At 55.9% G+C, this 24,349-nt stretch overlaps 2 protein-coding genes across 7 annotated transcripts; both read left to right on the forward strand.

Moving 5' to 3' along the window:
- The first annotated feature begins 3,991 nt into the window (after positions 1 to 3,991).
- Positions 3,992 to 10,977, forward strand: DMWD (DM1 locus, WD repeat containing). 2 transcript variants are annotated; one of them, XM_066271758.1, is made up of 5 exons: positions 3,992 to 4,522; positions 5,749 to 5,931; positions 7,942 to 9,210; positions 10,072 to 10,146; positions 10,421 to 10,977. In XM_066271758.1, exons 1-5 carry the CDS (start codon positions 4,082 to 4,084, stop codon positions 10,466 to 10,468), a joined length of 2,016 nt encoding a protein of 671 aa, XP_066127855.1. In that variant the 5' UTR covers positions 3,992 to 4,081; the 3' UTR covers positions 10,469 to 10,977. The 2 variants fall into 2 exon arrangements, with proteins under 2 accessions (XP_066127855.1, XP_066127856.1); XM_066271759.1 differs by lacking the exon at positions 10,072 to 10,146.
- Positions 10,978 to 13,404: 2,427 nt separating this feature from the next.
- DMPK (DM1 protein kinase) lies at positions 13,405 to 24,012 on the forward strand. 5 transcript variants are annotated; one of them, XM_066271762.1, is made up of 15 exons: positions 13,405 to 13,765; positions 15,949 to 16,040; positions 16,278 to 16,361; positions 16,449 to 16,544; positions 17,082 to 17,230; positions 17,550 to 17,643; positions 17,904 to 18,110; positions 18,194 to 18,457; positions 19,107 to 19,192; positions 21,036 to 21,150; positions 21,856 to 22,013; positions 22,108 to 22,205; positions 22,368 to 22,414; positions 22,712 to 22,801; positions 23,127 to 24,012. In XM_066271762.1, the coding sequence occupies exons 1-15, from the start codon at positions 13,606 to 13,608 to the stop codon at positions 23,277 to 23,279; spliced, it is 1,893 nt and encodes a 630-aa protein (XP_066127859.1). In that variant the 5' UTR covers positions 13,405 to 13,605; the 3' UTR covers positions 23,280 to 24,012. The 5 variants fall into 5 exon arrangements, with proteins under 5 accessions (XP_066127859.1, XP_066127858.1, XP_066127861.1 ...); XM_066271761.1 differs by having other exon boundaries at positions 22,716 to 22,801; XM_066271764.1 differs by having other exon boundaries at positions 18,194 to 18,442.
- The last annotated feature ends 337 nt before the right edge of the window (positions 24,013 to 24,349 follow it).

Raw genomic sequence — 24,349 nt, forward strand, 5'->3', positions numbered from 1 at the left:
AAGCCAGTGACCTTGGGCTCAAGCCAGCGCCAGCAACCTTGGGTTTTAAGCTAGTGAGCATGGGGTCATGTGGATGATCCCATGCTCAAGCCAGAGACCCGTACTTAAACTGGTGAGCCTGCACTCAGGCCAGCAACCTTGGGTTTTTAGTAAGTTTATTTATTTATTTATTTATTTATTTTTCTTTTCAGGGACAGAGAGAGTCAGAGAGAGGGATAGATAGGGACAGACAGGAACAGAGAGAGATGAGAAGCATCAATCATCAATTTTTCCTTGCAGCTCCTTAGTTCATTGATTGCTCTCATATATGCCTTGACCGCGGGCCTTCAGCAGACCAAGTAACCCCTTGCTTGAGCCAGTGACCTTGGGTCTAAGCTGGTGAGCATTTTTTATTTTGCTTAAGCCAGATGAGCCCGTGCTCAAGCTGGCAACCTCGGGGTCTCGAACCTAAGTCCTCAGCATCCCAGTCCAATTCTCTATCACTGCGCCACCGCCTGGTCAGGCAACCTTGGGTTTTTAAACCTGGGACTTCATCCCAGAAGTGTCTCCATTCTGGGAGAGCAGAGAGGAGTGTCACCCAGGTTGACACTCTATCCACTGCGCCACTTGAGGTCCAGTCACTTATTTATTTGCTCAGCAATTTGTTGACATGAACTCCACCTCAAGGCTATTAGGCTCTGCCGGGATCACCAACATTGCCCCTCACAGTCTCTTCCATCTATTTCATTTATTCATTCATCTGGACACCAAACAACTATTTTTTTTGTGTATGTGACAGAGTCAGAGAGAGACAGAGAGAGGGACAGATAGGGACAGACAGGAAGGGAAAGAGATGAGAAGCATCAATTCTTCACTGCGGCACCTTAGTTGTTCATTGATTGCTTTCTCATATGTGCCTTGACTGGGGGGGGGGCGTACAGGAGACCAAGTGACCCCTTGTTCAAGCCAGTGACCTTGGGCTCAAGCTGGTGAGCCTTGCTCAAACAAGATGAGCCCGTGCTCAAACCAACAACCTCAAGGTTTTTGTTTGTTTGTTTGTTTTTTTTTTTTTTTGTATTTTTCCGAAGCTGGAAACAGGGAGGCAGTCAGACAGACTCCCACATGCGCCCGACCAGGATCCACCCAGCACGCCCACCAGGGGGCGATGCTCTGCCCATCTGGGGCGTCGTTCTGTTGCAACCAGAGCCATTCTAGCGCCTGAGGCAGAGGCCACAGAGCCATCCTCAGCGCCTGGGCCAACTTTGCTCCAATGGAGCCTTGGCTGTGGGAGGGGAAGAGAGAGACAGAGAGGAAGGAGAGGGGGAGGGGTGGAGAAGCAGATGGACACTTCTCCTGTGTACCCTGGCCAGGAATTGAACCCGGGACTCCTGCACGCCAGGCCGACGCTCTACCACTGAGCCAACCGGCCAGGGCCAACCTCAGGGTTTTGAACCTGAGTTTTTAGTGTCCCAGTCCAACACTCCATCCACTGTGCCACCACCTGGTCAATCTGGACATCAAACAACTATTAAAATGCCTCCTGTCAGCCCAGCCTTGTGCTGGGGGCACAGAAGTGAGTAAGCAGCCTCAGCTATGTTTTCCTGAGGCTCACACTCTACAGGGGAGACAGATGCATCCCCAGCCAATGACAACCCAGATGGGATAGCCCGAGGACTGACAAAGCCCGTGAGCTGACAAAGGGTCAAGAGTAGAGTGGCAAAGGGCATTCCAAACAGAGGGAACAGTGTGTACAAAGACCAAGGGCAAGACAGTATGTGATATGCTGCAGTAATGTCTAAAACCTCATTTTTTGGGACTTGGTGTGAAGAGTTTGTGTCAAGAGATGAAATTGGAAAGAAGTTGGCAGGAACAGATCACTCTTTCCCCTGAGAGCACTAGGGAGCCACAGATGGACTTTCAGCAGAGGAAGGCCTGATCATATTTGTGCTTTTGAGCACATAGCTCTCTAGCGGCTAAGTGGAGGACAGAGACAGCAGTGAGACAGGAGTCTGGGAGAGCAGAGAGGAGGCTGATTCGGGTTAGGGGGATGAGCAGGAGGAAGCTTTTGGATTATGGCTGTGCAGAGGAAGGAGCTAGAAAAGAGGACTTCAGGTGACAAAATGCAAGACTTGGGAACAGGAAGTAGGGATTGAAGGGAAATGGTACAAATCTAGGCAGACACTCAGATCTGTATCCTGAGTGACTGGGGGGAAATAGGATGGCAGTGCTGGCCTTAAGAATGGGACACAGGAGCCTGACCAGGCGGTGGCACTGTGTATAGAGTGTTGGACTGGGATGCCGAGGACCAGGATCGAGACCCCGAAGTCACCAGCTTGAGCGTGGGCTCATCTGGTTTGAGCAAAAGCTCACCAGCTTGGACCCAAGGTCGCTGGCTCGAGCAAAGGGTTACTCAGTCTGCTGAAGGCCCGCAGTCAAGGCACATATGAGAAAGCAATCAATGAACAACTAAGGTGTCGCAACGCGCAATGAAAAACTAATGATTGATGCTTCTTATCTCTCTGTCCCTGTCTATCCTTCTCTCTGACTCTCTCTGTCTCTGAAAAAAAAAAAAAAAAAAAGAATGGGGACACAGAAGAGGAGTAGGATTTGGAGTAAGACATCAAGTTCATTAGTTCATTGTAGGATTTTTATTTATTTATTTATTTTTTGGTGACAGACACAGAGAGAGGGACAAATAGAGACATACCGGAAGGGAGAGAGATGAGAAACATCAATTCTTTGTTGCGGCTCCTTAGTTTCTCATTGGTTGCTTTCTCATATGTGCCTTGACCGGGCGGTGGGGGGTGTCCAGCAGACCGAGTGACCCCTTGATCAAGCCAGTGACCTTGGGCTCAAACTGGTGAGCCTTGCTCAAACCAGATGAGCCCACACTCAAGCTGGTGACCTCAGGGTTTTGAATCTGGGTCCTTTGCATCCCAGTCCGACACTCTATCCACTGTGCCCTGGTCAGGCCATTGTTGGACTTCTTGAGTATGAGATGCCTCTGGGACATTCTGGTGACAAATCTGGGAGGCCGCTGAATAAGTGGGTCTAGGAAGATCTGTAATGGGGCAGAGTGGCTTCTGCAGAAGTCAGGGGCACTGGCTATCTCTGAGGACTGTTGCGATCAGGAGGAGATTTTGGGTTACTGGCAGATCATTGGAACACAGGGGAGGTTGTGGGGACCAGTGAAATTTTGGAATTCGAGGTGGGTGTTGGAGGACCGATAGAGATTGTTGACATACCTCTCTAGAGGCCATAGAGATCTATATATTGAATGTTAGTGGAAAAGTGTGGAGATGTCTGGGGTTATCTTTAATCAGTAGTGGGTCAGATCAAGTTCCTGTAGTTTTATGGAAACCTGGGGATCATCAGCGGTAGGGAGGAATGGTGATATACCGTGGTCAGTTGTGGAGATTAAGATGTCACTGAGAGGCCTGACCTGTGGTGGCGCAGTGGATAAAGCGTCAACCTGGAAACGCTGAGGTTGCCGGTTCAAAACCCTGGGCTTGCCTGGTCAAGGCACATATGGGAGTCGATGCTTCCTGCTCCTCCCCCCTTCTCTCTCTCTCTCTCTCTCTCTCTCTCTGTCTCCTCTAAAATAAAAAAAAAAAAAAAAAAAAAGATGTCACTGAGAAACACTGCAAGTCAGGAGGGTGCATGTTGGGAGTCTATGGACACACTAAGCTGACCTGGGGTCACTTTGAGGTCACGGGGAGGCCAGGATAGGAAAGAAGCCTTCTCTTGAGGAATTCTCCGTTGCTAGGCAAGCGGTTCCCAGGGCGCCGTTGCTAGGGATTTGTGCTTTTTAAATGCTACGCCCCTTTCCCCTGAAGGCTCCGCCCCCGCAGCCAACCACACATCAGTCTTAGGCACAAAGGCCGCGCCCACCTTCCTGCCCCGCCCACAACCCCAGAACCGTTACCCGAGCGACGGCCGGGGCTCGTTCCGCCTCCCTACCCTGTTGCCAATCGAAGAGACGTCGCCCGGGCGACGACCCCACCTCTTCCGGCGCAGGCTCTCGGCTTCCGTCAGGGGGCCTGGTGACAGGCGGCGGTCCGGCAGCGGCGGGAGCCGGGGCGGGGGTAGGGGGGCGCCCAAGATGGCGGCGGGCGGCGCGGAGGGCGGCGCAGCCCCCGGCGCCTCCATGGGAGACTGCGCAGAGATCAAGTCACAGTTCCGCACCCGCGAAGGTTTCTACAAGCTTCTCCCCGGAGACGGCGCCGGTCGCAGGTCGGGTCCGGCTTCCGCCCAGACCTCGGCGCCGCCCCAGCCGCCGCAACCCCCGCCTGGCCCTGCCTCCGCCTCCGGCCCCGGAGCCGCGGGCTCCGCGTCGTCTCCGCCTCCCTCAGGCCCCGGGCCCGGACCCGCCCTGCCTGCCGTGCGCCTCAGCCTCGTGCGCCTCGGGGAGCCGGACAACGCTGGGACCGGGGAGCCGCCCGCCACGCCCGTGGGCCTGGGAGCCGGAGGAGACCGCGTCTGCTTCAACTTGGGCCGCGAGCTCTATTTCTACCCGGGCTGCTGCCGCCGCGGGAGCCAACGGGTGAGCGGCCTGCATCACGAGCGGTCTGGGTGTTGAGAGGATGGGGGTCCCCAGGTGATCCAGAAACGGAGGCTCGAATGATATGTGGCTCTGAAATAGGCATCCTAGAGGTGATGGGCATCCCAGGGGAAAAGGGTTCTTGGAGGTAATACAGAACTCTAAAAGGTAATAGGAGGCCTCCTGGTGCTGGACATCCTGGAGGTGATGGGAAACCGTGTGGTCATGTGGGATCCCTTAGTTATGTGTTGGGGTTCTGGGATGGTTGAGTATTCTGGAGGTTATGGAGAATACGAGACAATGTAGATCCTCCCGGGTTCTGGGTGGCAGGCATTCTGCAGGTGATGGGGAATCCTGAGGTGATGCAGAACCAGGGATGTTGCAGTCTGGAGATGTTAGGATGTGGTCTTGAGAGTTGGGCAGCCAAAGGTAAGGATTCTGGAAGTGATGGGGGCTTAGAGATGATAGAGACCCCAGAGAAAAATAGGGTTTTGGAGGTAATGAGGATCCTGGAGAAAATAAGAATCTGAGCTAAGGGGGGGGGATCTGGAGGTGATGAGAGCCAAGAGAGGATATTCTCAGGTGTGATGGGTGTCTCTACAGTGATTTAGGTGCCATAGGGGATGAGACCCCGGGAGTTTATGGTGGTCCCCAGAAGTGAAGGGGATCCTGAGACTCCAGAGGGGATGAAGGTACCTAAATGTGGGGGACCATGAGGTTTAATGGGTCCCTGAACTGTGATAGGAGTCCTGAGATTTAGGGACTCCAAAGTGAAGGGACTCCTGAGATGGACTTTAGAGACCTGGGGATTTGGGTGACCCTGAGTTTTGAGGGGCTAGGAATATTGTACTACTAAGACCCAGGGAAGTTGGCTGAGGTTATGGGGCAGTACTGGAACTGAATTAGAGCTCAGGGACTATGAGGATCCCAAATCCTGATGCTGTGGGTAAGGGTGTCCCTGAAGTTGGAAGGCTCCAACTTTGGGGAAATATTGTGGTCCTATGCCTGGGGCAGGGAATCCTTTCTGTCTGCTGTTTTTTCAAGTCTATCTGAGATTTGGGTCCTTCTTCCTGTCTGTGGTTGCCTTCTCCCTCCTCTCTCACCCATCTACCAACCCACTTCCCTCAGGTGTTTAACCCTGCTTCCTCTTAGTGGTTTCCCCCAACCTCAATACCCTCTTCCTTCCTTAATAGTAGAAGCCATTAACTCCTTTTTTCTCATTGCTTAAGTCCATTGATCTCAACAAGCCAATTGACAAGCGGATCTATAAGGGCACCCAGCCCACCTGCCATGACTTCAACCAGTTCACTGCTGCCACAGAGACCATCTCCCTGCTGGTGGGGTTCTCAGCCGGCCAGGTGCAATACCTGGATCTCATCAAGAAGGACACCAGCAAGCTATTCAATGAAGAGGTGATTGTGGGCTCCCAGGGGGCCCCTTCCACCCCTCCCACACACACTGTTTCCCATTAGACTGCAGCTCCCTGGGGAGCAGTGTAGGCCTGAGGGGGGCAGGATGAGGGAAAGGAGAGAGCTGAACTGACAGCTGTGTGGGATGGACGGCTGGCAACAGCTAGTGTGATATGATAGCAGCTAATAGTGACACCGGTGCCTGCTATGCCCAGGCCCTGTGATGTTAGCCACATGCTGAACACATCCTCCTGGAGTTTTCATCAACCAGTGGGTTAGGGTTTGAGAGGCCCATTTTACAAATTAGAGAACTGAGGCTTGACCCTGGTTCAGACTAATTTGAAATTAGAGCCCTTGGTCTTCAAATTCTGGGCCCTGTAAGCATTGAATTCAGATCTTTGCTGTACCATATTTACTCACCGTGTGGCTTTGGGAAGATGACAGTTCCTCCCTGACTCATGCTTTTCTTCCTCTGCAAAATGGGATTTCCGTCCCTACCTCACAGGACTGTTGTAACACAATGCATGGAGCTTGCTCAGTCCTGGGCGGACTTGGCACAAGAGGATATGCCAGCGAGCAGCCTTATCCATGGGTAGGGACTGCTCTGTCCTGCGTCTCCTCTGTTCAGAGGCGGTGTTCCATCTACATGGAATGCATGAATGGTAGAACGACGTGAGTGGAACAGTGACTGGAGTAAAAGTGTTCCAGTTTGCTCATTCACAAAATATTTATTGAGCATTCGTTCTGTGCCAGGCATGTTCTCAGCACTGGGCCTGCCTTTTTGGAGCCTTCATCTAGCTAGAGAGACAGACAGTTATCAAACAGGTGATGCATGCTGTATGTCGGAAGGCGCTGAGTGCTGCAGAGGAAAAGCTGGCAGAGAAGGGGCACAGGGAGTGTGGTGTAAACAGGGTGCTCAGGAAGGGCCTCGCTGGAAGGTGACATTGAAAAAAAGCCACAAAGGAGGCAAGAAGAGTTATCTGAGGAAGGACATTCTCAGTAGAGGGAACAGCTAGGACAGAAGCCCTGAATCAGGACCTGGCCAGGGCAGTTATCGAGGAGGGCGACAGGGTGGCGGGTGAGCTCCGAGAAATCCTGTGTGGGGCCATGTCATGTAGGGGCTGGAAGGCTGTGGAAAAGACGTGGGCTTTTAGAACCTCTCTTCCCCAGGGTTCATCTAAGCCATAGAACACAGAAATAGTTTGATTTGGTTATTTTCTTAATCCTCCCAAGAATGAGAAGCAACTTAGATACCTAGAAAAGCAGTCAATTCTTTCCATTCAGTGGATGCCAGAGGGTGAAGGGCTTTCAGGCCTAATTCTCTATGGAGCCACAGTTGAGAAAGGCTGCCCTGGTGCTCACGGAGCGCGCCAGGTGCTGACTCACATTTTAACAGCAACTACCTGGCAAGAAGGTAGGGAGTGGACATGGGCAGTGGAGGCTTGGTTGCCAGTTAGGCCATTACAGGGTTGATGGCAGCTGGGACTAGGTGATTGGGGTGAGCAGAAGTCAGGTTCTGCGGACTATTAAAGAATTGGATGTGTGTTGTGAGGAGGAAAAGAGCAAAGGTGAGCTGCAAGCAGAATGGACTTGTCACTCATGTGTCCTGGAAACACCAGGTGCCTCTTGTGTGCAAATCTCTGTGCTCTGGGGTTGGAACAGTGAACTAAATAGACGAAGATCCCTTCCTTGGGGGAGCTGCATCCTATCAATCAGTTTGTTACCTTAAGCCTGAAACGGTAAAGACAGGGGGAGCCATTAGAGGACAGTTCTGTGGAAGGCAGGACTGCCCCCTTGTCAACGATGGGACATTGAGGCTCCATGGAGCTCCTGTGGCCACCACACAAGCAGCCCTTCTCCCCCTGCGTTCCCATGACTGTCCTTTCCCATAGATTGGGGGCCCCTCTCCCAGGAGGCCTGGGCCACGTCTGATGACCTCCTGGGGAATCAGGTTGGGGAGGAGACCTGACAGGCTGATTTTCTTCTCCCAACCCCCATCGTCTCCCCTGGCAGCGGCTGATTGACAAGACCAAGGTGACTTATCTGAAGTGGCTGCCTGAGTCAGAGAGCCTGTTCCTGGCATCACATGCCAGTGGTCACCTGTACCTGTATAACGTCAGCCACCCATGCACCTCAGCGCCACCCCAGTACAGCCTGCTAAAGCAGGGCGAGGGCTTCGCTGTCTACGCTGCCAAGAGCAAGGCTCCTCGCAACCCGCTGGCCAAGTGGGCGGTGGGTGAGGGGCCCCTCAACGAGTTTGCCTTCTCACCCGATGGCCGGCACCTGGCCTGTGTCAGCCAAGATGGCTGCCTGCGCGTCTTCCACTTCGACTCCATGCTCCTGCGGGGGCTCATGAAGAGCTACTTTGGGGGCCTGCTTTGCGTGTGCTGGAGCCCTGATGGGCGCTACGTTGTAACGGGTGGTGAAGATGATCTGGTCACTGTGTGGTCCTTCACTGAGGGCCGCGTGGTAGCCCGTGGCCATGGCCACAAGTCCTGGGTCAACGCTGTGGCCTTCGACCCCTATACCACAAGGGCGGAAGAAACGGCAACGGCCAGTGGTGACGGGGAACAGAGTGTTGAGGAGGAGGAGGAGCCTGAGGCAGCCGGCCCAAGCCCAAATGGGGGAGCCCCATTCTCCCCAATGCCCAAAGCCGGCTCCATCACCTACCGCTTCGGCTCAGCCGGCCAGGACACACAGTTCTGCCTGTGGGACCTCACCGAAGACGTGCTTTACCCACACCCACCCCTGGCCCGCACCCGCACTCTTCCCAGCACGCCTGGCACCACTCCACCTGCCACCAGCAGCTCTCGGGGTGGCGAGCCTGGCTCTGGGCCCTTGCCCCGCTCCCTGTCACGCTCCAACAGCCTCCCACACCCCGCGGGCAGTGGCAAGGTGGGTGGCCCAGGGGCAGCGACAGAGCCAGGCACGCCATTTAGCATCGGCCGCTTTGCCACACTCACGTTTCAGGAGCGGCGGGACCGGGGGTCAGAGAAGGAGCACAAGCGCTACCACAGCCTAGGCAACATCAGCCGGGGGGGCAGTGGTGGGGGTGGCAGCGGGGACAAGCCCAGTGGCCCAGTTCCCCGCAGCCGGCTGGACCCAGCCAAGGTGCTGGGCACGGCGTTGTGCCCACGCATCCATGAGGTGCCACTGCTTGAGCCCCTGGTGTGCAAGAAGATTGCCCAGGAACGGCTGACGGTCCTCCTCTTCCTGGAGGACTGCATCATCACCGCCTGCCAGGAGGGCCTCATCTGTACCTGGGCCCGGCCGGGCAAGGCGGTGAGTTGACCACAGCGGCCTTCCTGGGACCCAGGAAGAGGCGAGTTTTGGAAGAGGGTTTTGTCACTGTTGCCTGGCTCCCTGGGCTGAGGGGAAACCATGGCAATCTTAGTGTCTCAGAGCACAACCTCTCATGTCATAGAGTGATAGGCTCTCGATCCCTTGGCAACAGCAGAGAGAGGGTCGGGGAGAAGATGACAGCTGGGAATGGTGGAGACCATGGCCAGCTATTAGAAGGGTGCCCATGGACCCAGCCAGGTCTTAACCACTGTTTACTTGGAGCCAGAGCTTTGTTTCTATGGGAAATGTGATTTTTAAATGGTGAAACTTTTTGGATACTGAAGGTCAAGTTCTATGGCAAGACTGAGCCATGAGCCCAGCTTCCAGCCTTGGTCTGGACTTTTGGGATATCAGCTCACTGCTGGAAGTACAGAGACTGGAAACAGGCTTGGGGTCCTGTCCTGTGCTTCTCCCTTTATGATTTCGGGCCAGTGTCAGCCCCTCTCAGACCTTTGTCACCTCTTAAGACAGGGAGGCTTGAAGATGGGTAGGAGGGTGTTTGTTGATGCATCCACATCTTTGGGTGACCGTGAGGTTCAGGAAGTTCCCAGTGGGTGGAGTGCAGCCCTGGTGCCTTATAACTTAAGAGCCGTGGGCTAAGATGTTTGAACTCCTCAGGGTCTGGGCTTGGGTTGCTAAGGTTCCAGGTGTGGGGGCTGTGGCTTAGTTCCTTGGAAGGGAGGTTTGGGGACCATAGTGTCCTGTATCCCTAGAACTTACAGCACTCTCAGAACCTTATAAGTGGGGCGTTGGGATTTGGCAGTCTGGAAAGTCCTGAAAGAGACCCCTCTGTCTCCCTAGTTCACAGACGAGGAGACCGAGGCCCAGACAGGGGAAGGAAGTTGGCCCAGGTCACCCAGCAAGTCAGTGGTAGAGGTAGGACTGTCCCTGAATTCTTTTCACCAAGAATCTCAGGACCCCCCTCTGTTATAAGGGGGCTCCAGTGTTTCCCCCTCCCTACCTCCACCCTTACCCCACCCTCTGCTCAGGATTACCTGAGAACTTTAATTATTGTATTAAAGTGCCAGAAGCTAGAGCAGCAGCCTCTCTCCGGGTGGGGGGTCTGGGGTGTACTAAAGGGCAAGGCTAGGGTGGTGGGAGTCCCAGGTGGTCTCTAACCTTGTCCTGTCTCCCCTCTCATCTTCCCCAGGGCATCTCCTCCCAACCTGGCAACTCCCCAAGCGGCACAGTGGTGTGAAGCCAAGGATGTTGGGTTCCCTCACCCCCACCCCGCCTCCTAGCCATACCCTCTTGCTGACCTCATGCATCAACGTATTAACAAGACTAATCATGATTGATGGACTGCTCTGGCCCCCCACCCTGCACAAATTTGGGGGGGCAGAGGGTCCCACCAGACTGGCCTAAACCCTAGGGGGATGTAGTGGCCCATGTGGTCTCAGTCTTGTCCCCACCCACTGCCAAGTACAATGACCCTTTCGCTGAAGTGTTAGCCTCAATCCTGTCCCCAGCATGTGACTTGTCACTAGGGGGGGAGGTGTGGGCAGAGAAACTCCCTACCCACAAGGGCCCCAGCTCTGCAATGTGCCCCTCAGTCTCTGGGCAGGGCAGGGGTGGCCTGTCCCTCCCTGGTTCCAAACCCCATTCCCCCCAGCTGTTTGTGCTTTTGAAGAGTGTTAAATTATGGAAGCCCCTCTGGCCCTTCCTGTCTCCAGCACCTTTTATTTATACTAAAGTTCCTTGTTTTCACAGCGTCTCTGTTTCCTTCCTCAGAGGTGTGGAGGGGGTGTGTGTGAGTTTTCACTGAGCTACATCAGCACCCCCCCCCCTTTTTTTCTTTTTTTTTTTTCTTTAAGAGACGGGAACATCGGTCTGTTCCTGCACGTGCCCTGGCTGGGGATCGAACTAACAACCTCAGTGCTTCGGAACTATGCTCTTAATCAACCGAGCTATCTAGCCAGGCCCCCCCCCCTTTTTAATAAGAGAAAGTCTAGAAAGTTACAGAGGTACTAGAAGTGAGCCAGCTGGGCTGCGTGGGCTCAGGAAATAAGGTGAAAGAAGGGCCCTTGGAACTTAGGAAAGTACAATTGAAGAGGATTCGAACAGGAGTGCTCTGTGGGGAAACAGCCTGTTAATCCACTTGAACTGGGGAGCGGCTGGGCCCTGTCCCTCTATCCCGCCCATCCCTTTTTATTTTTTTATTATTTTTTTTCCATTTTTCTGAAGCTGGAAACGGGGAGAGACAGCCAGACAGACTCCCGCATGCGCCCGACTGGGATCCACCCGGCACGCCCACCAGGGGCGACGCTCTACCCATCCTGGGCGTCGCCATGTTGCGACCAGAGCCACTCTAGCGCCTGAGGCAGAGGCCACAGAGCCATGCCCAGCACCTGGGCCATCTTTGCTCCAATGGAGCCTTGGCTGCGGGAGGGGAAGAGAGAGACAGAGAGGAAGGCGCGGCGGAGGGGTGGAGAAGCAAATGGGCGCTTCTCCTGTGTGCCCTGGCCGGGAATCGAACCCGGGTCCTCCGCACGCTAGGCCGACGCTCTACTGCTGAGCCAACCGGCCAGGGCCTTATTTTTTTGTTTTTTTGGTGTTTTTCTGGAGCTGGAAACGGGGAGAGCCAGTCAGACAGACTCCCGCATGCGCCCGACCGGGATCCACCAGGCACGCCCACCGGGGGGCGATGCTCTGCCCCTCCGGGGCGTCGCTTTGTTGCGACCAGAGCCACTCTAGCGCCTGGGGCAGAGGCCAAGGAGCCATCCCCAGTGCCCGGGCCGTCTTTGCTCCAATGGAGCCTCGCTGTGGGAGGGGAAGAGAGAGACAGAGAGGAAGGAGAGGGGGAGGGGTGGAGAAGCAGATGGGCGCTTCTCCTGTGTGCCCTGGCCAGGAATCGAACCCGGAACCCCTTGCACGCCAGGCCAACGCTCTACCACTGAGCCAATCGGCCGGGGCCCCACCCATTCCCTTTTAATAGGAAAACATGGTGAGAGGAGGACACACAGTACGAGCCAGTTTTGGGTTTTTTTAATTCATTTTTAGAGAGGGGAGAGAGACAGAGGAGGAGAGAGAGGAGAGAGAGGAGAGAGAGACAGAGAGAGAGAGAGAGAGAAGGGAGAGGAGCTGGAAGCATCAACTCCCATATGTGCCTTGACCAGGCAAGCCCAGGGTTTCGAACTGGCAACCTCAGCATTTCCAGGTCGACGCTTTATCTACTGCGCCACCACAGGTCAGGCAGTAGAGCCAGTTTTGAGGTAGACCCATTGGATGGAAAAGAGCCCCTCCACCTCCCAAACCCTTGGGGGAAGAGGGCTGCCACCAGGGCCCCCTCTTCAGAGTCCTCAGTGGGAGTTTGCAGAATTGTTCAAAAAATTCTCAAACTGTCCAAATCCAGTATTACAAAGTCTTCCCCAGTGGGGTTCCTCGGGAACTCCAGAGGTTCAGAGCGAGCAGTCTTGAGCCCAGGTCTTGGCCTCCTGCTGCCCATGCCGGGCATGCCTGGCGTTGCTGTCCAGAGCACACCCAAGACTATGGTTTCCTGCAGGAGAACTGTCCGCCCTGGAAGGACAGCGAAATCCCTCCTGGCTGACTCTCCTGCTCCGCCCACCCCACCCCCGAAATGTTTCTGTTTCTAATCCTGGCCTGGGCAGGAATGTGGCTGCATGCCAGGGGCCAAGGAGCTATTTTGGGGGCTCCTCTGCCTCCCCCAGGCTTTGGCCAGTGGGTCACCCTTGGTCTTGGCTCCTGAGGGCCTCCCTTCCCAATTCTCACACCACCCCTTCCCCTCCTACAAAAAAAAAAAAAAAAAAAAAAAACTTGTAAAGCAGAGGGCCTGAGGGCTAAATTTAAACTGTCCCAAAGTCTGAATCCCGGCTGAGTCACCCACAAAGCTGCCCTGGCCTCCCGGCCCCCTCCCAGGTCTCACCCCTTTCTCCTCCCTGCAACTCCAGGGCTTGGGAGGGGTGTTACCAGGTCGCTCTGGACCTCAATTGGTCCCCTCTGGGGAATGGGAGGGCTCATCTTGGGCCTCTCTCTCACACCTGTAGCATTCCTCTGTGCTCCGCCTTTTAATTGGGTTGGGTTGCTGAAGGGTTGAGATTCTCCTCCCCCCAATCTCACACTTAAACGTTCTGGTGGGGGCTGGCTGGTGAGGGGTTAAGGCTGGGAGGTGGGAGAGGGCCGGCCAAGGGGTGGGGAAAAGGGGAGGAGGCCTTTGCAGCCAGCAGAGAGAAGTGGCCAGAGAGGCCCAGGGGACAGCCAGGGACAGGCTGACATGCAGCCGGGGCCCGAGGGCCTGGACAGGGGCTGCCAGGCCCCGTGACAAGAGGACCCCGAGCCCCAGGCCCGGGGAGGGGGCCATGGTGCTGCCTGCCCGACATGTCAGCCGAGGTGCGGCTGAAGCGGCTCCAGCAGCTTGTGCTGGACCCCGGCTTCCTGGGGCTGGAGCCCCTGCTCGACCTTCTCCTGGGCGTCCACCAGGAGCTGGGTGCCTCCGACCTGGCTCAGGACAAGTATGTGGCTGACTTTTTGCAGTGGGGTGAGTACCTGCCTGCATGAGCTCCCCCAGATTGGGAGGTGGAAATGGGTTGGGCATAAAAGTGGCTCTTGTTGGGACAGGATAGACATGGGGAAAGCCTCCCATTCAGGGGCCCAGAGTTTGGACCTGGGTCCTGGGGTGACATGTCCCTACTCCCATGCCACTCTTGCTGGGCATAGTGGGGTCAGCAGAGGTCAGGACAGCCATGACTCAGAACAATGACTTGGGAATTGTTGTAGGCTGGGCAGGGAACAGCCTCCCATGGTTCCCCTGGCACCTCTCTCCCCAAGTCTGGGCGCAGGGACATGCTGGGAGCCCTATCTCCTAGGATGCCCACACACACCAAAATGGGCCCCATAGCCCTCTCCCCTGGTTTCCCAGAGCACAGGGGCTGGCATAAGGGACAGAATGGGGCAGCTGCCAGGGGCGCGGCCGACAGGCAGGTGTTAGGCGCCAGCCTCTCCAGCTGCCCCGACAGGTGCCCAGGCACTGGGAGGGCTCAGTGACTCAGGCGGGCCCTGGGGCACAACCAGCTCTGCAGAGAGGCGCCACCCAGTACACTCTCTACCCCCTGGATGGAGAAGCCCCCCCCCCCCCCATTTTGGTCCCTTTTAGTCTGCATGGGTCCTCCTTGACTCCTCTCCAGCTGCCAGATCTGTTCATCCTTCATGAACTCCAGCCTTCCCTGTCTCCCACAAGCCCCTTCTTGTCAGGTTTCCCCTCAGAAACAGGTCCAGTCCTCCGGAGGGAAGATGCTTCACCCTCAGCCTCCTGCCTTGTCTGCCCCTACTCTCTCCTGGCCCAGGACTCAGTCTCACTCGGGTTTGGTTCTCTGTGACACTGCTGTTCTGCCCCTCCACTGTCTGTCCCTCAGTTTCCTCTTTCTGCCTTCTCTGGCTCCTTCTTTGTGTCCAGCTCTTTGGGACCCACGTCCTGCTCCTCTTTCCACCTCCCATTTCACAGATGGGAAGGTGGAGGCCACGGCCACTCAGCCTCTGGAGGAAACTTCTCCCCACAACTCTTAGCAACTAACTCTCTTAGCACCCCTTTTGCAAGGATGGAGTTTGTCCTGCGGGGTAAACTGAGACCTGAGGTGGGGGCAGGGATCTGGCTCTCCTGTGAGGAGCACTCCTTTTGTGGCCTGAGCAGCATCCTGCAGCCCTCCCCTGCTGGCTTGGGCGGGGGAGGGGGCCTGGGTTCCCGCTGCCTTAAAAGGGCTCAATGTCTTGGCTCTCTCCTCCCCCCCAATCCTGGGCCCTGGCTGGTTCTTCCCTACTGGCCCAGTCTCCCCAAGTTCCATGGGGGCCCCTCTCTCCGCTATGTAACCCACTGTATCTCCCCTCATTTCTACTCACCCCATCCCTCTCTCCACCATGCCCTGAGATCCAGTGTCTTCTATCCCATGGGGTCTAGGCCTCCCTCTCCCATGTCCCTGATCTCCTGCCTTGACATCCAGTGCCCCCCCTCATTCCCAAACTGTCCCGTTTAACATTCCTAGCTGTAGGACCTTGGGAAAATGACTTCACCTGTCTGAGCCTTGAGTCCCCAACTGTAAATAAAGGATAATAATAGACTACTACTCCTGGCATTGCAAGGACTGGGAGAACACATTTGAACAGGGCCTGGAGCCCAGGATAGGGGTCCACTCTGGCCTTGTCTCTCTTCAATTCCTTCTCCCAGCCCCGCCCCCAAATTCAGTGTTTCCCAAAGGGTGGTCCAGGAATCACCTGCCTCTGAACCTAGAAGGACTGGGTAAAGCTGCATGTTTTGGCCCTTTTCTCATCACCGCGAGTCGGGGTGGGGGCCTGAAGCCCAGGGGGCGCTAGACCTGGGCCTGTTCTCCCTCTGTTCTTTGGGGCCTCCCTTCTTCAGACTTCTGTTCCCCCACAAACCTTATCCTGCTCCCACAAGAGCCCTCTGGCCCAATGCCTTGTCCTAAAAAGGGGTTCCCAGGTATCCTCTCTCTCTCGGAGGGCAGTTTTGCATCCCCCAAACATAACCGTGTTTATGTGGGGAGGCCTTTGGAGGCAGACAGTCCGAAGGGAAGGGGCAGAGAGAGGGGGAGACCGAAAGTGGAGAGAACAGGGACAGGGAGCTAGACTGAGGAACAGAGGGTGGGACTTCCTCCTCGTCTCCACCGTCAGTCCCAGTGACCCTAGGTTCTCACGCCCCCTTCCCCGCAGCGGAGCCTATCGCGGCGAGGCTAAAGGAGGCCCGACTGCAGAGGGACGACTTCGAGATTCTAAAGGTGATCGGACGCGGGGCGTTCAGCGAGGTAAGCCCTGGGCCACAACAGGCAATCTTGACTTTTCGTGCCTTGGGCCTGACATAGGAGTTGGGGTGGGGCCTTAGAAATTGATGAATGAGTTTAGAAACAGACCAGCAGGGGTGGGCGGAGCTTACGACAAATAGGCGTGGTGTACCAGTGGGCGGGCTTTGGGTGGAGTCGGGTCTGGTGGATCCTGGGTGTTCCTCGCCACCTTCAACCCAGTTACCCTATTTCGGCCTTCAGGTAGCGGTAGTGAAGATGAAACAGACGGGCCAGGTGTACGCCATGAAGATCATGAATAAGTGGGATATGCTGAAGAGAGGAGAGGTGAGGCCCGTGGCTGGATGTGCAGGACCCTGAGGATCTTCCCGCCAAACTCCCTCAACCACTTCAGCTCCTCCGGGTGCCCCGCAGGTGTCGTGTTTCCGCGAAGAGAGGGATGTGTTGGTGAACGGGGACCGGCGCTGGATCACGCAGCTGCACTTTGCCTTCCAGGATGAGAACTACCTGGTGAGCCCCAGGCCGGGTGACTAGAGGGACATACCTCCACCCCAAGGCTGTTAACGAGGTTCTAGGTCGGAGGAGCTACCTTGAAATGCCTGCGGGAGTCTGTGTGGTAGGAACGGGCTTTCTTTCCCAGGATGGTAGATGTTCCTTACTGTTCTTTTCTCAGGTTGATTCCGGGGGGCTCTATAAAGTTGCCGCCTTTGGGGAAGTCTTACCTGGGATGGGAGAGCTCTGTATGGGGACCACTGGGCTGGGGTTATTGTGGGGGGCTCTACAATCTGGGCATTAGGAGGTCTCTGGGTTCTTTTCTTACCCTCTCTCAGATGGGGTGAATCTCTACCTAATGGCATCTACAAGAATTCGTGGGGTTTTGGGGGGGAGGGGGTCTCTGATATGGCCTGGAAGATCTCTGGGGCTCCCATGGGGATGCTACTGCGAGACTCTGCCCAGGAATGGGGCATTTCTGGGAGTCTTTGTGGCGGGCTATCAGCGATAGGGATGTAGAGGGATTACCAACCTCCATGACACACCTCCTCCCAGTACCTGGTCATGGAGTACTACGTGGGTGGGGACCTGCTGACGCTGCTGAGCAAGTTTGGGGAGCGGATTCCAGCGGAGATGGCGCGCTTCTATCTGGCCGAGATTGTCATGGCCATAGACTCGGTGCACCGACTAGGCTATGTGCACAGGTGGGTGCTGCAGGGGCTGAGGGGCGGGGCCTGCGTGCCGGGTGTGGAGAGGGATCCAAATGTTGCACCGCCAGATGGGGCTGAGCCTGGAAAGGGACCTGGCTGGCTGGGGCTTACTGGACACTGGCCCTGAGGAGTTGGGTCTACAACTGTAGAATCCGTAAAGGGGCGGAACTCGTGGAGAGAAGGCCTGAGGTCACGGCCTGGAGCCTTGGGAATTAGAGAGCCCAGTCCCTGAGATGGTGCAGACGGAGCCTGGTGAGACAGTGAGAAGGAGGCTTACTTATCCCCCCTTCACTCCCTCATTTCTTCTGCACAGAGACATCAAACCGGACAACATCCTGCTGGACCGCTGCGGCCACATCCGTTTAGCGGACTTTGGCTCCTGCCTCAAGTTGCAGGCTGACGGAACGGTGAGCACTGAGCATGAGCAGAGTGCCTAGCGTGGGCTACCATTGAGGGGTGGACTGAGGTGCAGGGCTGAAGTGTGTGGGTAGAACTAGGATAAAGGCAGGGCTAGATTTGGATGGGGAAGAGGGAGGTGACTCAGGCCTGCATGTAAGGCTCAGGGTTACAAGGGGGGGGGGGGGGACGGCACGACCACGACTAAGCGCTTGGGCGTGGCTAGGGCCGAGAGGCGTGGCTGAACCCTACTCTGGTTCTGTTGGCTCAGGTGCGGTCGCTGGTGGCCGTGGGCACGCCCGACTACTTGTCTCCCGAGATCTTGCAGGCTGTGGGCAGCGGGCAGGGGACAGGCAGCTACGGGCCGGAGTGTGACTGGTGGGCACTGGGCGTGTTTGCCTATGAAATGTTCTACGGGCAGACACCCTTCTATGCCGACTCCACAGCCGAGACCTACGGCAAGATCGTGCACTACAAGGTGAGCAGGGCCGCTGGAGCCCCTGATCCCTCTGCAACTGCTCCCAGGCTGACACCCTGGCATTTTCCTCTCCTTCTGAGCAGGAGCATCTGTCTCTACCGCTGGCTGACACAGGAGTCCCTGAGGAGGCTCGCGACCTCATCCAGCAACTGCTGTGTCCTCCAGAAACACGGCTGGGTCGGAATGGAGCAGGTGAATTCCAGAAGCACCCTTTTTTCTTTGGCCTCGACTGGGATGGTCTCCGAGACAGCGTGCCTCCCTTTACCCCGGATTTTGAGGGTGCCACTGACACGTGCAACTTCGATGTGGTAGAAGACAGGCTCACTGCCATGGTGAGCGGGGGCGGGGTAGGTACCTTCAACCCCTGCTTCCCCCATAAAGTTCGGGTTAGGAGAGCACCCACCTCCTGGGGTCCTGAAATCATTTCTCCCCCTTAACAACTGCTCTGTGACTGTCCAGTGCGGGGAACCCAACAGTGACCTAGACTCAGTCCAGTGGTAGACCCAAGACTTGTTCCTAAACAATGACACCCAGAGAGATCAGGGCTGAGCTAAGAGAGTGCAGGGGACAGGGCTTCCTGGAGGGATTCCTAGAGGAGGGCACTATATAAGCTGAGACCTGGAAGGATGAGAGGTGAAAGGCAGGAACGCTCCGTAGAGAAATCTCCCTCCCTTAGGTCATCTCTCTCTCTCTCAACTGTTACATAAACTATTTGTAGTGCCTATTCCACCTGGGTGCCCTTGTGCTGGGCAGTGCTGCGGACATACACGGCCCAAGCCAGTCCTGGTCCCTCATCCACTTCCAGTCTGGAGAAGTATATAATGATACTGTGGCAAGTGCCCTGAGGGAAACAGGACACAATAAATGATAGAAACACTTTATATAGACCCTAAGTAAGGGTGGGTTTGGGGCACACATTTAAGGTCAAAACTGGGAAGGGGTGAGGGACCAGTTCCGACAACCAATGGTCATCTCCCATCTGATTCTCTTATATAGGAGACGCTGTCAGACGTGCAGGAAGGCGTGCCACTGGGGGTCCACCTGCCTTTTGTGGGCTTCTCCTACTCCTGCATGGCCCTCAGGTAAGAGCTGCCCCTTTGTGGCTTGTGAGGAGCAGGCTGGGGGTGCTGGCCTCCTGAGGGCCCAGGAGACCACTCAGGGTCCTGGTGTCCTAGCCCATCAGTGCCCAGTAGAATTATAGGATCAGTCTTGGAACCAAGGACTCTTAAGAACCCAGAGTTGTAGGACCTTAAAAATCTCAGACCACAGTACTTTGAAATTTTAGACTCAATTTTAGAGCCATTGACTCAGCCTTCCAGAGTCTTCCAACTTTTCACCTTTAGACATTATTATTATTATTATTATTATTATTTTTGAATTTTTCTGAAGTTGGAAATGGGGAGGCAGTCAGACAGACTCCCACATGCACCCGACCGGGATCCACCCGGCCAGGGCCTCACCTTTAGACTTCTAGTACACAGAGTCATAGGACCTCAGAATCTTATAAAATAAAATGTTTAGAATGTTTAAATCAATCTAAAAACAACACAAACTCGCCCTGGCCGGTTGGCTCAGCGGTAGAGTGTTGGCCTGGCATGCAGAAGTCCCGGGTTCAATTCCCGGCCAGGGCACACAGAAGAGGCGCCCATTTGCTTCTCCACCCCTCCCCCTCTCCTTCCTCTCTGTCTCTCTCTTCCCCTCCCGCAGCCGAGGCTCCATTGGAGCAAAGATGGCCCGGGCGCTGGGGATGGCTCTGTGGCCTCTGCCTCAGGCTCTAGAATGGCTCTGGACGCAACAGAGCGACATCCAAGAGGGGCAGGGCAGCGCCCCTTGGTGGGCATGCCGGGTGGATCCTGGTCAGGCGCATGTGGGAGTCTGTCTGACTGCCTCCCCGTTTCCAGCTTCGGAAAAATGAAAAAAGAAAAAAACAACAACAACAACACAAACTCATTGACTCACTCATATAATCATAAAACCTTTTAAAAACATTAATTTTACTAATACATTGCTTGGTGCTACTAAATCATAAAATATGGATAAGAAGGAAGAAGCCTACCATCAACAATAATCCCTGGCTCACATGTACACACACATGCATTTAACAACCCTGAGAACATGCCAATTCTAATCTGTTTTGTTACCAGTGTATTGAAAATACTATTTCTTATCATGAATGAACTGCAACCTGCTCCTGACCTGCTTTGTATATTCTCCTTACCCAGAACTCAGTTGGTCCTCTGTTCTAAGCCAGGCTAGATGAACAGCCACAGGTTGGTCTAGGTGCATGTCCAGAATTGTTAGGTCCTTGAGACATAGTTTCATAAAGGGATTGCTGGATTGGGAGGGACATCTTGTATTGCCATTCTGTATTTGTAGGGAGGCTCTGTCCACCTCCCAACAGCTGGGGATGAGGGGGTGTTCTGATATCTAGAGTCACAGTATAGAGATCCAGATCCACACCCAGTCTTAAGACTATATCTTTGGCCTGACCTGTGGTGGCGCAGTGGATAAAAGCGTCGACCTGGAATGCTGAGGTTGCCGGTTCAAAACCCTGGGCTTGCCCGGTCAAGGCACATATGGGAGTTGAAGCTTCCTGCTCCTCCCACCTTCTCTCTCTCTCTCTCTCTCTCTCCTCTAAAATGAATAAATAAATAAAAATAATTAAAAAAAAAAAAGACTATATCTTTGGAAGTGGCCAGAGTTCCTGTTTAAGGTACAGAGGGTGGCTTCCAGGGACCTGAGGCCATGCAAGGGATGGGCCTTTTCCTTTCCAAGAAGAGGACCTGTCACACTGACCTAGCAATTTATTTTCTTCACTCTGCCCCTTTCCCATCCTGAAGTCATGGGGTCTTTGGATCTGGCTGGCCCATGGTCACAAGCTAGGAGTCCTGGCTCTCCCACTCCCCCGCCCTTTCCCTTCCCCAGGGACAATGAGGTCCAGGGCCCCATGCCCATGGATCTGGAAGCCGAGCCATTGCCTGAGCTACCTGTGCAAGTGCCCAGTCTGGAGCCCACCAGGGTGTCCCCACTGGAGAAAACGGTGAGTTGTTGGAGGAAAGGGTCAGTCAGGGAAGGCAAAGACATCCAGGTAGTGAATGCCTCGGAGCACTAAGCCCTCTGGGAGCTTACTCAGAAAGAGACTAGGAACAGACAACATAACTTCTCTTAGAGATGATCAAGCACATAGAGTGTGTGGGTATGGGCAGGGGGCTCTCTGGGGAGGCGGAGACCTGCAGAAGGAGGAGGACTGCCCATGGAAGAAAAGTACCCAATGATTAGCAGAGAATACCTCTGGGCAAAGTCCCTGAGGTGGGACCCAGCTGGTTTGTTCTTGACCAGGAAAGGAAGGTACTGAGCTGAATTGTTCCAGGAGGTGTGTGTGCACTGTGGGTAAAGAGTGGAGGAAAGGGCAGCTGCAGAGGCCAGCCCAAACAAACCAAACAGGGCCTTTTGGTGCAGCAGGCCTTCTCCTGAGGGCACTGAGGAGCTGGTGAAATTCTGAGCAAAGGAGCATCATGGTCAAGTTGAGTTAGTATTTTAGGAACAACCCTTTGTTCCTATAAGGAGGTGGATGGAAGTGGAACCCATTAAAAGCTGGGGGCTTAGATCACTGCAGGAGCAATGGGGATTCCAAAAAGATCTAGGGATGGGGGAGGACAGGAGAGGATCCGAGGCCTGCAGCCTATGCCCAAGTGTTGAGTGCTCCGGGAGTCACAGGTGCCCTAAGCCCAGTCCCTATCTGCAGGCTGAAGTGGCAGTTCCAGCAGCCATCCCAGCGGCTGTGGCAGAGGCTGAGGTGACCTTGCAGGAGCTCCAGGAGGCCCTGGAGGAGGAGATGCTTACCAGGCAGAGCTTGAGCCGGGAGTTGGAGGCCATCCGCATGGCCAACCAGAACTTCGCCAGGTCGGGGCATGGGCACGGGCACAGGAGCCTGTCAGTACCTTTAGCGGCCTCTCTAGGGGATTCCAAAGAGCTCACGCTCCTTACCTCCCCTTAGTCAACTCCGCGAGGCTGAGGCCAGGAATCGAGACCTGGAAGCGCACATCCAGCAGCTGCAAGAGCGGATGGAAGGGCTGCAGGCGGAGGGAGCAGCGGGTGAGCTCCTCGTTGCCCCCTTTCCCGAGGGCACCAGGGGAAGTGGGTCTGCCAGCGTGCGTGGACACCCAGAGGGAGGGCGAGGGGCCCAGGCTGGGGCACACCGCGCCACCGCCCTCCTCTGTCATTCACACGCCCTACACCTCTCTCTTCTCCTTCCAGCTGTCACGGGGGTCCCCAGTCCCCGGGCCACGGATCCACCTTCCCATGTAAGACCCCTCTTTTTCCCCTGCGTCAAGCCTGCTGCCCTCTCTACAGATCCTGTCCCCGTCTCCCCCAATCAGATGTAGGGTTCACCCTTACCTCTTTGGGGTTCCAGGCAACAGAACCTTTCATTCAGCCCCATATCCACCAGATCTCCACAGTTCAGGCCTCTCACCAAATTCCTCTTGGGAGCTCCCTCAATTCCCTCCCGACTTTGGCTCCCCTTGCTGTCTCTCGCCCCCACTCCTCCCCCGCCGGGGTGGCTGGGCTCCGATTGGGTCACCTGTCCCTTCTCTCTCCAGCTAGATGGCCCCCCGGCCGTGGCTCTGGGCCAATGCACGCTGGTGGGGCCAGGCCCCATGCACCGCCGCCACCTGCTGCTCCCTGCCAGGGTATGTCCGGCTGCTCACACCCACTCGCCGCCACCGCGCCCCTGCCTTGCTCCACGCACCACAAGCCGCCTCTGTGAGGCTGGGCTACTGCGGGAAGGGAGGGTACTTTTGGTGCTAATCAACACAAGCCGCTAGAAAGTAGCCAATGGCGAGTTTGGACAAGACTAGATGCTTGCGAGCAGACCAACCACAGCTGCTCGATTTGTCGGGGGCGGGGCAGTGCAGAGAGAAGAGTGGACCCACAGGTGACAAAGACGGGGGGCGAGTTCCAGCAGCCAACCAGAAGCCCGTGTTGCTAGTGCTGATCCCGCCCTCTCTCCCGCAGGTCCCTAGGCTTGGCCTATCGGAGGCGCGTTCCCTGTTCCTGTTCGCCGCTGCTCTGGCTGGTACCGCCGCCCTGGGCTGCACTGGGTTGGTGGCCTGCTCAGGCCATCTCGCCCCTGTCTGGCGCGGCGCAGGAGCCGCCTTCGCCCCCTGAACTTTAGAACCCCAGCCTGTTCTCCACTCGGGCCCCGTTGGAGTGTTGGGTGACCCGGGCTCGGCCCAGAAACCACTCCCACCGCCTCCCCATTCACACCACTCCCGGCGTGGGTCTCCGCTCCAACTCTAGCCTTGTGATCCAGGCCCGCCCCCTGGCGGCCGGGGAGGGAGGAGCCGGGCCCTAGGCCGGAGCGCAGGGCTTAAGGGCGGCTTGTAACCCAGAGCGGTGCTGCTGCTGTTGGGGCGGAGGCGTGGGGGGGAATAGTGGACCACTTCCTCCGGCCTGGCTGAGGCTGCGACGTGCATGGGCAAACTGCGATCTAGAGAATGCAGCAGGGCCAGAGCTCAGCCATTTGTTTTTTACCCTCCACACACCCCACCCACATCGGCTCGAAAATCACAAACCCTTGTGCACAAGGCTCTGTTCTCCCGGGAACGTTCTCCAAGAGAACGTCTAGCGCGAGTCCCTCCCGCTCTCTCGGGAACCTTTCGCTTTTGCCAGCCCCACTTTTACGGGGCCTCCCGCGCCCTCCTCGTGTGCGCTGCTTTAGGAGTCACAGCCGGCTCCGCCTGCATCGGCAGTTTGAGTATTTATTGACTCCAGGACCCCAGCACCTAAACCCACGTTTTGGATGCACTGAAACCCTGACCTTCCTCAGTATTTATTATTTCTCCCCACCTAGGACCTCCACCCCCAGCCCTAGCGAATAAAAGGCCCTCTTGTCTCCAAAGCTCTGAACTCCGCGGTGCCTTATGTTTGCGTTGAGGGAAAGAGGTTGTTCAGTCTACCAATTAGAGGGCGAGTGGAGACTGCCAATGGCCTGGTGGGGAGCTAGCCGAAGCGGACGAATCAAGGGTATGGGTGGGGGCTTCATAGGTGTGGTCTCAGAATCTGACCAATAGGAGAAGGCGAGCGGGCAAGCCTGTTTCCCCCCCCCCCCCCCCCCCCCCCCCCCCCCGGGGAGACACCGCCTGTAGTCCAGCTGTGGCACAGCTGTGGCACAGGATCCAGGGGAAGAAAGGGGCTGGGCCGGCCGCGCGCGCGCGCGCGCGTCCCTCTTTCATTAC

This window comes from Saccopteryx bilineata, chromosome 3 (genome assembly GCF_036850765.1).
Source record: "Saccopteryx bilineata isolate mSacBil1 chromosome 3, mSacBil1_pri_phased_curated, whole genome shotgun sequence".
Taxonomy (NCBI): Eukaryota; Metazoa; Chordata; class Mammalia; order Chiroptera; family Emballonuridae; genus Saccopteryx; species Saccopteryx bilineata.

Coding starts and splice junctions, on each gene's coding strand:
- DMWD (XM_066271758.1), top strand. CDS start 4,082: ATGGCGGCGGGCGGCGCGGAGGGCGGCGCAGCCCCCGGCGCCTCCATG. Junction 5,932..7,941: donor GCAAGCTATTCAATGAAGAG/GTGATTGTGGGC, acceptor CTCCCCTGGCAG/CGGCTGATTGACAAGACCAA. Junction 10,147..10,420: donor CCAGCAAGTCAGTGGTAGAG/GTAGGACTGTCC, acceptor CATCTTCCCCAG/GGCATCTCCTCCCAACCTGG.
- DMPK (XM_066271761.1), top strand. CDS start 13,606: ATGTCAGCCGAGGTGCGGCTGAAGCGGCTCCAGCAGCTTGTGCTGGAC. Junction 16,545..17,081: donor TCCAGGATGAGAACTACCTG/GTGAGCCCCAGG, acceptor ACCTCCTCCCAG/TACCTGGTCATGGAGTACTA. Junction 18,111..18,193: donor GCAAGATCGTGCACTACAAG/GTGAGCAGGGCC, acceptor CCTTCTGAGCAG/GAGCATCTGTCTCTACCGCT.